This window comes from Fusarium keratoplasticum, chromosome 1 (genome assembly GCF_025433545.1).
Source record: "Fusarium keratoplasticum isolate Fu6.1 chromosome 1, whole genome shotgun sequence".
In the NCBI taxonomy this organism is placed as follows: Eukaryota; Fungi; Ascomycota; class Sordariomycetes; order Hypocreales; family Nectriaceae; genus Fusarium; species Fusarium keratoplasticum.
Genome location: NC_070529.1, coordinates 1,300,430 through 1,313,011, shown reverse-complemented (window position 1 = coordinate 1,313,011; position 12,582 = coordinate 1,300,430). Strand labels below are relative to the sequence as shown.

The following is a 12,582-nucleotide window of genomic DNA, read 5'->3' as shown; positions in this document are numbered from 1 at the left end:
TTTCCCATGTTGTATCGAAAGCATCCGAAGCTGAGTGACCAGCCAGCATTCAGCTGAATAAATGCCGAGGTCGGATATCGCTCCACGTCTTAGATGTTGTAATTTGGCCCTAACTTTGATATTTTAGGCCTCTTCAAACTTGTCCCATTTCCCGGCTGTTGTCGGCGTACTTGGGTTGCTCAAAGCCCCTTTTAAACATGTCCTTGGCCATGAGGATTGTCGTGGCGATCCACGTCGTGAACTGGCCCGCGGCAACCACGGCGTCGGCCCGGCCGGAAGAGCAGACGGCTCCCTCGCAAAAGATCAGCGACCCGATGTAGATGGCGATCGCAATGAAACCAGCAAAGTATAAAGCGGCGTTGACGGATTCGACCCCGATGGCGACGTATTGTTGTGAGAAGCGAGGAGCGAAACGAGGCACCAGTTCAAGGTACACGAGCGAGAATACCGAGAGGATCGATGATACGAGGAGGTAGTTGAAGGGTGATGGTATGGACTTCTTGTTGCTCATAAACCAGTTGATAACTGCACACGGAATAGGTTAGTCACACCAGATCTCGCTCGATAAGGGCCCATCGAGTCTTGACGCCAAGAACTCAGCTCGGCTCAGCTCTTGGTCAAAAAACGCTGTGGTCTCAAATGAGGCCATTTGACTCTCTCAACGCACCATAGCTGCTAAGACTGATGCTGGCTAAAGACAAGGCCAACTGCAAAACTCGCAGAGATATGAGGACGACTCGACCCATGATGAAATAAACTCTTGGCAGCGCAGGGGCGGGATGGCCGAGACGAGGCGAGAACTAATAAGACACACGAGGGATTCTCCAAGAAAGAAAAAAAAAAGATGGGCAAGTTTCCGACAAGAATATCGAACAGACTTTCGCCCAGAAGGAGGAAGAAGGTCCCAAGAACGACGGCAACGTGGGAATCTATATAAACCAGACCGGCTGACGAGACATCTCTCGGGCGATGTGGGGTCCGCGGGCGATCCAAGGGAGATGCTCCGAGAGAGAGACCGTGGACCCGTCAGGGAACCGCAAGGGGCCACTAAAAGGCAAAAGGGAGTAAAAGAGAGAGAGAAAAAAAAAAAAGACCTTTTTTTAGGTGCCGAAGGAAACGTCGATCGGAAACAAGCAGGATGGTGGCATTAAAAATGTCCTTTTCCGGGTATCACCAGAGGGGCGCATAGTACTGCAACGACAACCAGCGCCGTCTTGAGTCGTGTTTTCTGACCCGCCGAGGCAACGCTGAGACGGGGCACGTCAATGTGAAACGACCTTGTTTCTAGGGGCAGGCCCTCTTTTTAATGCGAGGGTCCCTTATCGAGGTGACGCTCTTGGGCATCACCCATACCCATCGCCCATCCTATCCCATCGGCAAATGTCAAAAACCGTGCTCAGGACCCAAGACGGCATCCAGGGGCATCATCAATGCGCTCATGCGAACCCGCATCAGGACCAACAACCCTTTTCTGTCAATGCTGAGCAACTCACTCAGGTAGAGCGACCGGCCACAAGGGGATCCCTACCTCGCGCGGCCCAGTCGGATTCGTAGCATTTCCCAACCAACCAGCCAGGTCGTCGACGGGCGTGCCAGCGCTGTGAGACGGTTTGCTGCAGATCTCGTAGATCCTCTATGGCCTCGCATACCGTACCGTGGTTGAAAGGCGTGAGAGCCCGTGATATGAGCTGGGAGATGACCGGACGGAGGCTCAAACAGAATGTGACGGGAATGCAGTCACAGCGGCCGGGCCAGGCTTGAGCCTGATTTGCGACCGGCACTACTGTTGCTGATCATCCAGCCCTAGCTGGGTGCTGGCCAAATAAGACGGGCCACTCGGCCAATAATGTTTGCGACATGCCTACAGGCCTCTTGAGTGAAGAACGGGAGTTGGAGGTTGAGATGCAACATCGGCAGCCGTGTCTTCGGCTGTTGGTTCTTCGAAGACAGACATACATAGCTGGCGAGATTGCGATGATGATCCGCATCAGCAGCCGCTTGGCATGCTGTGAGTGTCCGTGAGAGGGCCGGGAATGCCAGCACGTGCAGGCAGCGTCTCACGTGCCTGAGCGCGACTCGACACAGGACGGGAAGAAAGAAAAGCGTGGCCTGGCAGGTCAGAATCTGTGCCTCCCGTCTGCGTTGAAGAGGTGACGTCGTAGTCCCAAAGCTTGAGTATGAGCAACGGCCCTTTCATCTGGTGACAAGCTAACCACAAACTTTGTGAACCGCATATCCGTAGTCGGCCAACGATATCGTGTCTCGAGTTAATCAACAAGATTCAACAACGTGGTCGTCCTGAAAGATTGGCTCCTTGAGCGCATAATCCGTCATGATGTTGAACAAGACAGAGCAGGCATGGATTTCGTTGCCGAAGGATACGCGATTGGCTTGTGGTAAGATTCTGGGGAGACGAAGGATCATGTCATGAACCAGACAAGAAAAGAAAAAAGAGGAGACGAGGCCGTGAAAGCTGGGGGAGATGGACAAGGGCATGTAGCGACAGCCAGTTAAAACCAGACAGATTGTCGAGATGGATGGGATCACGAGGAAGCCAAGCCATCAGATGAACTTGACAAGAAGTGCTCAGCCACATTGAATAGATTTGGGGAAAGGGAGAAATTCACATGAAACCGAACAAGACCCGACAAGACTGACTGGCCTTCACTCAAGGGTCAGAGAAGGGGGGGACACGCCAGACTCTTTAAGACAAAGAACCATCTTCTGTTTGGACAGAAGACGGGAGGCATCAACTCCACTTTCTTGGTCTTGCAGCCTTCCTAGCGTCCGTTACGACCGACTCGGGGGATGGGGAGCAACAGAGTGCTGACGGTGCGCATGTGCCACAGCATGTGTTGTACGACCCCTTGAAATTCATTCACCAATATCTCTCTGTTTCTGGACGGGCATCCTCAGTCGCCTGTGTTTTTCTTCTGCACAAAAGCCACTGCGTCCACAGCGTGCGCAAGTGCTGACAAGCTGAAAAAAGAAGGGTGATACTGCGCGCTCCAGATGTCGTTGAGGGACTCAACAGCAGGCTGCAGTGAGACTTGACACGGGATACATACAGCGCTCTGCGGTCATGGTCATGGCAATGGCAATCTCATGGCGACCACCCCCGCATTCTCTCCATAACATGGACCCTCGCCAAGTCGTCTAGGGCGATTCAGTCCGGCGCTCATCTTGCCATCTCCAGGTCATGGCCTCGGCTCAAACCTCTGAATAAGGTCATGCCCGAGTTCCTTCTCTGCGGGACCAGCACCATCCGCCCATGCCGACGACGGTTTATTGTCCTGTTCGCGACAAACCAGACCGAACCAGCCAGTCACAGCGAGGCCAATTTCCCCATGCTTCGGGGACATGCAGAGGCCCGGCGGTGCCCCAGTCCCCCAGTCGAGAGATGGATGGAGAAAAAAATCTGGGGCTGCCGAGGCACATGGGGTTTAAAGGTGCGGCGCCTCGGTCCCTCCTCTCCAAGCTTGACGTTGGAACCTTGGAAGCCGATGGCGTCGTCGGGGGCTTGGGTGTCCATTAGTACCAGTACCGTACAGTAGAGCTGCTCAAAAACCCAATCCCCTCCGATCCAGTCGCCGTCGTCTGTTTCTCTCTTGTTATTTCTCCCCGTGCCTCTCTCTCATCCCTTCCTTTGCTTGTCTGGGCCGTCCACGACAGTAGAACCTTCTCCCAAGGCATCATCGCCATTGTCCTTTTTGCTTCCTCCAAGTAAAAAGACCCAAGATCCAAGCTCCTTCCCCGCGTCCCCAGACTCTCCCATCGGCTCCGTGTCTTGTCTTGTCTCGCCTCGCCTTCCCGGGCCGCTTCCTCCGATCCATTCTCCAGCGTCGACCCGTCGACGACTCGCCCTCGCGACCATGGCGCCTCAGACAGAAAAGGACTATGCCGCCTTGTACAAGAAGCTCTCGACTCCTCCGCCCCCGGGCTCCCCCTACGGACTTCCGATCCCCGGCTCCGAGCGGCCCAACCGATCCCCCGTCTACCGGCACTGGGCCGTCCGCGACGGGCCTCTCGTCACCACGCTAGAGCCCGAGGTGCACTCGACACACGACGTCTTTGAGAGGAGCGCCCGGAAGTGGCCCAATGCCAACTGTCTCGGCACCCGTCACTGGAACCCAGCTTCTCAGAAGTGGGAGGACAAGTACGACTGGCTCAGCTACGCCCAGGTTGACGCCCGGAGGAAGAACTTTGGCGCCGGCATTGTCGAGATCCACAAGGCCATCAACTACCCGGCCGACAAGTACGGCGTGGCACTGTGGTCGCAGAACCGCGCCGAGTGGCAGATAACTGGTAAGACCTCCCCCCCTCGAGCTCCGCGACGCGGGCCGTCATGCGCGTGTAAGTGTGAAGTCTGACATGTCTTGGTAGACCTCGGCCTTGTTTCTCAGTCTCTCTACTCGGTTTCCCTCTATGAGACACTCGGCCCCGACACAACCGAGTACATCATCAACCATGCCGAAGTCGCCTGTGTTGTCTGCTCTCTGCCTCATATCCCCGTCCTCCTCAAGATGTCGCCTCGCCTGCCCGGCCTGAAGCTCATCGTGTCTCTGGACCCTCTGGACCATGGCGAGCTGGCTTCCCACACCAAGGCCGCGGTTCTCAACGAAATCGCCTCTCATCATGGTATCCAGATCTTCTCCATGGCTCAGGTTGAGGAGATTGGTGCGAGGTCTGGACTTGCGCCTCGAAGCCCGGTCCCCGATGACGTGTGTACCATCAACTATACCTCTGGCACCACTGGTAACCCCAAGGGTGTTTTGATCACCCACAAGAATGCCGTGGCTGCTATTGCGGGTGGAAGAACCAACGGAAACGTTGGTCCAGGACCCAAGGATGTTCATATATCGTATCTGCCTCTTGCGCATATCTACGGCCGTCTCATCGATCAGATCGCATTTGCTGAAGGCTCAGCTGTTGGCTTTTTCCGAGGCGATATCCTCGGTCTGGTTGACGATATGAAGATTCTCCAACCTACTGGCTTCATTTCTGTACCACGACTCTTCAACCGCTTCAACTCGGCTATTCGAACCGCCACCATTGAAGCGGACGGTGTCCGAGGCGCCCTGTCTCGGCGTGTCATCAACACCAAGAAGGCCAACATGCGAGCAGCCCCTGGCAAGGCCTCCAACTCGCACTTCCTGTACGATAGAATCTGGACGCCCAAGGTCAAGGCCGCTGTTGGCCTCCAAAAGGTTCACAGCATGGTCAGCGGCAGTGCTCAACTCGACCCCGATGTTCAGGAGTTCCTTCGCGCTGCCTTTGGCAACCACTTTGCCCAGGGATTCGGCATGACGGAAACGTATGCCGTCGGAACCATCCAGGCACGAGGTGACTTCACCCTCGGCAACATTGGTGGTCCCATGTGCTGCGTTGAAGTTTGCCTCGAGTCGGTGCCAGAGTTTGATTACACGGTGGATGACAAGCCCAACCCTCGCGGTGAGCTCCTGCTACGCGGACCCGTCATCTTCCGCGAGTATTACAAGAACGAGGAGGAGACCACCAAGACCCTCGATCCCGACGGATGGTTCCACAGCGGTGATATCGCCGAGGTCGACAAGATGGGCCGCTTCAAGATCATCGACCGTAAGAAGAACGTGCTGAAGCTGGCCCAGGGCGAGTACATCTCCCCCGAGCGCATCGAAAACGTCTACATGGGCAGCACCAACCTCATCACCATGGCCTACGTCCACGGCGACGGCACTCAGTCGTCGCTGGTCGGAATCTTTGGCATCGACGTGGAGAACTTTGCGCCGTTCGCCAGCAAGATCCTGCAGGAGACTATCGCCCCCAGCGAGGTTGCTGCTCTCCGGGAGGCGGCCAACAACCCCAAGGTGAAGGCCAAGTTCCTCAAGCTCCTGGATGACATTGGTCGCAAGCACAAGTTTAATAGCTTTGAGAAAGTGCGCAATGTCCACCTCGAGATTGACCCCTTTACTATCGACAACGGGTTGTTCACTCCTACGTAAGTTTTTACCCCAAAAATGACGTTTACTGGCTGGCTAACAAAGTAAAAAATAGGCTCAAGCTGAAGCGCCCTCAGACGGCCAAGGCTTTCCGGGACCACCTGGACCGCCTGTACGAGGAGCTCAACGCCCAGGAACCTACTGGCAAGAGCAGACTGTAAGATAGCAAGTTGTAGAGGGCTTAAACATTTTATTTTGGCGTCAGAGGTCCATTGAAGATATAGTGTGTATGTTAGGAGGTAGTTAGCGACTTTGACCTTGTATATGACTGAAATACTACCACCATATTAAACTCATTCCAATTGACAACGAATCCGCATGTGAATGCCAGGCTTCGCACCTGGGGGAATGCCTGCTTGACTATTCACTTAAAGACCGTGTTTCTTTCATTAATTCATATTTAAAAGACAATTCAAACCTAAAGCTATTATTCCTAGAAATAGTTACAAATACAGCTAAAGGAAGCAGGCTTTATTATATAACTACTAAATAGCATCTTTTAATTATAATATAGTTATATACTACTAATAGCTTTAAAAGCCCTTATAAGCTAGTATTAGATAAATTTTATAAGTATTAGCATTTTAATAAGTCGGGTTAAGGTTTTCCCGCCTTCTATACCCACTAGTCCCCGTGCTTAGGCCCTCTAGTTGCCTGGTAACCTCGCAACCTCCGCTAAACGGGGCGATGTGGTAAGTGAACCCTTCCAGCTTCCGCTATTACCTCTTGGAACGCGTTGAATCGGCCTATCTTGGCCCTCTTTACATATCCAAGCTGTTAGGCTTTTTCCCCAATGAGTTTCGGGCTGACAGCGACTGTTGCCAGGCCATTCAACGACGGTGGCGGCCGTCCGCCTGTGGTGCCGCTCCCGCTGTTAACCACTATTCCGCCGCCCCGCGACGAACCACCCCAAAAGCGCCGTCGCGTCGATCACAGCGAGACGCGTTGGAGACCCGTCAAGGACTGTCTAAACCAACAAGTCGTACCGCACGTCAGCAGAGCCATCGGGACACTGTCAGCGAGTGTTTACCGCGTCAATGACATTGCCATAGGGGTACGGAGAGGCCGCGGTCAAGGCATGTGGGTTAGAGTTTGCTAACAAAGGGTCTACCTAGACGCTCACCGAACTCACCGGGAGCAACTTCTTTCGCACGCGATGGGACGAGACGGGCGGTTATCTTCTTCCGCAGGATGAGGCATGGCTGGGGGCGCAGGCGCGCGAGTGCGTCAAGAGGCTCGCGGCAACGGGGGTAGGCGTGACAAAGGATGAGCCTACAGAGAGGGTGGCTAACAAGCTGAAGGAATACCACCATCAACCTACACTTTCGAATACAAAACCAGCAACAATAATCACCGCAATACCGAAGCCTCTTGCTGTGCCTACACCCCCTACGAAACCCTCAACACCATTTGAGAACCTCAAACCGCCACCCTACAAGCCCCGAGAGCGGCGCGAACCAAAACCCAAGAACCGATTCTACCAACTGGACGCACGCCCATATCGAACAGCATCAGATCGCAAGGCCATCGAGGAGGGGGCAAAGAAACCGGTGAAGCTCAACAGAACTGTCGTCTCACAACCCACCGCCTACCATGTCGACTTCACCGCCAAAGAGGTTACCGAAATCGCCAAATGTCTTTCAGCGTACGAAACAATACCCGTCCCGGCGACATACAAAGCGCTCGCGCAACGATGTATGAAATATAACATCCCAACATTGGTCGGAAACAGCATCGAGGGGAGATCTATCGAGGACATTCGCAACTTCTGCTCGGACTTGCTGGCGGGACAGGCAACATCCCCTAACGACCTCCGAGTGTTATCATTAAGTGAAGGACCCAGCAAACAACAGGCACAAACAAAGCGGACCGGCCAGGTTTCTTCACTGCTCCTAGCGCGCGAGTTGCACGGAAACAAAGGCTTTCACCGAACGAGAAGATACGTCAACTTTCAGAACGAGTTCAAGACATTACGCGAGGACGAATTCGAGGTGGTGGCTGAGTTTACCAACTGTGCGGGCGATATCACAACTGGCGCATGGGTTTCCAACAACAGCTTCCTCTGCGGAACCACGGCGCATTCCGATACACACAACCAGCAATACAACAAGCCAGGCAACCTGCTCCTCTGTTCTACGAGCAAGGGCACATTGCGCGCCTTTCCCGACCACCGAATACCGCGGCCACATGTGGAAAAGGGAGAGAACTCGACAGAGGCAATGCGCCGAAGTCAGGACCCATGGCTATACTCGTCGGTCGTGTCGTCGGATTATGACCAGCTTAATGACCTGGCATACACTTCGAGCTTTGACAAGACGGTCAAGGTGTGGAAAGTTGACCCGAATGGCGAGGATATGGAGGCCATCGCAACGTGGCAGCACACTGGTAACGTCAACTTTGTAGCTGCCGCAAAAGATGGATCCGGCCGCGTAGCCACAGCCGCAGACTCGCCCACGGATGCTGTGCGAGTTTACACCGTCAACAAGAACAACATTGCCGACAGCCCTTACCAGACCTTTTCTTGCTCACGAACTGACGCTGATGGCTCCGATAAGTGGGCTTACTTTCCAGCGACCATGCAATGGGGACGAGCACCAGGGACACAGCATTTGCTTCTAGTTGGATATTCCCCTCGTAGCCGCAGTGGCGACGATCATGACATTCCCGAAGAGAAGAGAAACTCTGGAGAGATTACACTATGGAATGCCGAGGAAGGTCGCCGGATCCCTGTCATGACAGCCTCGACGGCAAACGTCTTTGAAGTCGCATGGCACCCGAACCTGCAACGCTTCATCATCGCCACCACGCCCACGGGCCTGAATGTGGTAGGCCACAAGATCCGGACGCAGGTGCATGTCTTCCAGCGTGATAGGGAGCGCGCGGATGGAGGGTATGGCCAGTTCCAGGCACTAGACTGCTATGCCTCAGATATTAATGAGCTTACCATCATGCCAAATTCGGTCGCACACGCCTACGTCACCGCTGCGTGCACCGACGGCAAGGTATATGTATGGGACACGGCACAAGGCGACAAGCCGATTCATACCCTCCGGCATGGGAAGCCGATAGAAGAATACTACGGCGACCGAGAAAAGGAGGACACCGGCGTCAAGTTCACAGCATGGGGTTCCTCGCCGGATCGGTTCTACACTGGATCCAGCGACGGCGTCATCAAGGTCTGGAACGTGCGCAAGGGGAAAAAGCCCTTTGTGCGAGACATCCTCACGGCTCCCGGACCGATCGCCTATGGCGGATTCTCCCCGGATAACTCCAAGCTCGCCATCGGAGACGCGACGGGCCGCGTCTTTGTCCTCTCGGTGGACGAGCGCGACACGCCAGAGTCGCACTTCATGACCCTCCCCGGGACCGATCGGCGAATCCGCCGACCGAAACCCCTCATCCCGCACCCCGAGCCGGACCCACCCGGCGCCGACTCGGACGACGACGCCGTGTCTGACTCCGACCTCTCCGACTGCGACATCGGCACCTACACCCGCCGCACATACCTCGACACCAAACAGCTTTCTCTCACAAATAACCCTGTCATCGGCGCCGTCCAGGGACCTGATTATGCCTCGACGGGCTTCTTTCGCCGCGATGCGCACCTTGACGGCGACCCGTCACTACCTCTCCTCGCCGACTTTGAGCGCCAGCAGCAAGACAGCGAAGCCGCTAGCCTCGGCGGTCGGCGCCGCTCCGTGCGCCGGGTCAAACAGCCGGGGCCTCCGGACGAGCGAATTGAAACCGCCCACACCAAGAACCAAAGCCGAGATTTGGATATAGGCCAGCTGCCCAACGAGGAGATGGATGAGCTTATCAAGGCTGGTGCATTGCTTACCGTCGAGGAGGATTGGGGGTTTAGATATGAGGAGATGCCTGATGGGCCACTTGGTGTTTAGGACACCTCATGTTAAGATTCCATATCACGGCACAAATGTGGCCGGTTAACGCTTGTAGTGATGACTATCTCTTGCTAACAAACACACATTGCTATAAGATTTAGTTGATCTGTTCGTAACTGAATTGCTAGCCAACAGTCTAGCGAGATATAGATGACCCCCACCCCGGATGGAGAAACGAAACCCACACATAGGCCTTTTCCACGAATGTTTGGAATTTGGATCCATCAGCTCTGCCTACCGGGTAACCTGCGTCAATAGATCTCCGACCTCGCCCTTGATCATCCCGGGACGGCCCGACAGCCGCGGCTGAGCTTCCGACCTCGCTCCGGAGGCCAGAATAGCCTCCGTTTGTCAGGTCAGCGTTTAATGAACTCAAGGTGACTCCTAGGTTCTGGTCGATGCATTCAATGAGAGAGGATGAAAGCAATGACAACAGTATGGCTGAAACAGCCATGAGGATGCAGGTCGCGAATAGTTATGCTACCATTACAGCTCCTGCATACGTCGGGAGCTACCGAAGCTACCCCAATTTGACTGCGAGTGAAACGCCATTGACAAGAGGCGCACAAGTTTTCCGTCTATTTTGACCAACCCACAGGGCTGAGAGCTCGTCTACAGCTAGAGATCACACAGTAAAAGCACACAGCATACGCGCGTCTCCCTGATACAGGACATGACCGACCTGCATCACTCGTTACATGAACCCAAATCCAAAACCATATAGAACTGACGACCCATATATAAACCCCCTTTGAGCCATGTTATAACGCTCCCCTAACGCCTTCTAATGCTTAGCAGTAACCGCATCGCCGGTCAGCTTCTCGACGTAAGCCTTGGCCCTGTGGTTGAGTTGGATTAGTATATAGCCGACTTGATTGGCTGCGGGGAAACTCACATGTCACCAAACGCAACCATGCAGACCGTCTGCCAGATACCCAGAGAGATACGGGGGGTGATGCCACGGTAGAGACCGCGGACACCGTTGGTCTCGTAGATGTACTTGAAAGTGTTGCCAACCGTCATCTTCTTGGGACGGTTGGGGTCCTCCTTCTTGCTCTGCATCTCAACGCGGATGACCTCGATGGGCTGGTTCCAGGCGCTGAGACCACCACCGACGGCGCTGGCAATGACCTTTTCGCCAGCAGAGAGCTTCTCACCCTCCTTCTTGCCAGTGGCGGAGCGGATCCAGCCCTCGGCGAGACGGCTCAGACCGAAGCGGCTACCCCAGTTGGTCATCTGGCGGATAGCGACGGCGTTGACACCCTTGTTGATGCCACGAATACCCTCCTTGCGGTAGATGTCGCCAAAGGTCTGGAAGGTAGAGGGGGGCTTGACACCGGTGGCGGCGATCTTGTGCTTGGTGATCTCGACCGTCTTCATGCAGGTGCAGAAGCCCATGGTGGCATAGGCCTGAGCGACACCACCGGTGATGCCACCGATGATGCCACCGCCAAACTCGGAGGCGCCAGCGACGCGGGCGTAGTACTCGGCCTCGGAGGCAACGAAGAGAAGGACGGCGCCCTTGGTGGAAGCTTCGATCCAGGCCCAGGGGATGAGACCTTGGTAGACTCGAGGGGGGTTAGCGAACAAGCAGCCAGGAGAAAGGAGATGATCGACTTACAGCCCAGAGGACCACCGCGGGACCAGACGCGTCCCAAAGCCTTGGCCATGCCGTCACCTCGGTTGGCAGCCATGGTAGTCTTGACGACCTCGAGAGGCTGACCCAGGGTGGTCACCTCGAACATGTTGAGGCCGGCGCCCAGCAGCAAGTTGGAGAACTTGATGGGCTTCTTCTCCAGCTTCTTGTCCCCAATGGGGCCGGGAAGGTCGGTACGGATGGCAGCCATGACTTTGGGATGTGTCGCAGAATGAGGGCCCTGACCAAGGGAAAAGGGAGCTTCTTCGCAAAAAAAGGTGTTAGATGGAGGAGGAAAAGTATGTAGGAGGGAGAAAGAGAAGCGGAGGGTGGGAAGCTAGAGGCGTGCGTGGAAACTTGCCAGGGTGGGGGGGAAGGCCAATGGCCAGTGAGTGACCGTGGGAGGGATAAAATGTGCTGAGTCAGACAGCGACAATACAAGCAAAAGAAGCAAGTTGAAGCAAAAAGTGATGAGCTACCTGTGCAACACACCTAGCTAGTACAAAAAAATAATGCTTGGGGGAACACTGCGATCGGGATGGGTGCCCGAGTACGGAGGCGTTGAGGATCCGAAGGGGGAGGGGGGCGCAGAGACAGAACTGCGGAGGGAAGACCGAGGTTGGAGGGCACGCGAAAACCCGGGTCGAAGGGGGAGGGGGATACGATTCAAGGGATTTGCACGTGTCTTTTTTTGTTTCCTGGTGTTGTTGCTCTGTTCTTTTGCACAGGGGAAACCTTGGCACGATTTACTTGTCGGTGCTGTTCAACACGAGATGGATTGGTTTACAGGATAAAAATGGGAGTAGATTTCCATCTCAGGGGATGTTGAACCTTATACCCCAAAGAGGCAAATACTGGCTGACCTCTATCTGAGTAAACATTTGGCGTACAGTAGGTTGAGATGGATGGAAGCCGAGATTTCGGGTGAGATAAGATCCATCTCGAATCATCAGCCCATGTGAAATCCGGGGGTGGGTGCGCGTGGTGCAAGGCAAGATCCATCAGTTACCGACAGGAGGGATTAGATAGATGCCGACATGATGCGAAAAATGGCTTGTGACAGCGG

General features: G+C 54.8%; 4 protein-coding genes across 4 annotated transcripts; 2 read left to right on the top strand and 2 right to left on the bottom strand.

The window, feature by feature from the left end:
• Positions 1-133: 133 nt before the first annotated feature.
• Positions 134-746, bottom strand: NCS57_00039600 (MARVEL domain-containing protein; the record flags this gene model as incomplete). The annotated part of the gene is made up of 2 exons (XM_053050482.1): positions 134-525; positions 668-746. 2 exons carry the CDS (start codon positions 744-746, stop codon positions 134-136), a joined length of 471 nt encoding a protein of 156 aa, XP_052918997.1.
• Positions 747-3,872: 3,126 nt separating this feature from the next.
• Positions 3,873-6,139, top strand: NCS57_00039500 (AMP-binding domain-containing protein; the record flags this gene model as incomplete). Its single annotated transcript, XM_053050481.1, has 3 exons — positions 3,873-4,305; positions 4,384-5,977; positions 6,034-6,139. 3 exons carry the CDS (start codon positions 3,873-3,875, stop codon positions 6,137-6,139), a joined length of 2,133 nt encoding a protein of 710 aa, XP_052918996.1.
• A 632-nt stretch (positions 6,140-6,771) lies between these two features.
• NCS57_00039400 (uncharacterized protein) lies at positions 6,772-9,877 on the top strand (the record flags this gene model as incomplete). The annotated part of the gene is made up of 2 exons (XM_053050480.1): positions 6,772-7,032; positions 7,094-9,877. The coding sequence occupies 2 exons, from the start codon at positions 6,772-6,774 to the stop codon at positions 9,875-9,877; spliced, it is 3,045 nt and encodes a 1,014-aa protein (XP_052918995.1).
• A 787-nt stretch (positions 9,878-10,664) lies between these two features.
• NCS57_00039300 (Citrate/oxoglutarate carrier protein) lies at positions 10,665-11,727 on the bottom strand (the record flags this gene model as incomplete). Its single annotated transcript, XM_053050479.1, has 3 exons — positions 10,665-10,719; positions 10,776-11,448; positions 11,502-11,727. The coding sequence occupies 3 exons, from the start codon at positions 11,725-11,727 to the stop codon at positions 10,665-10,667; spliced, it is 954 nt and encodes a 317-aa protein (XP_052918994.1).
• Positions 11,728-12,582: the final 855 nt, after the last annotated feature.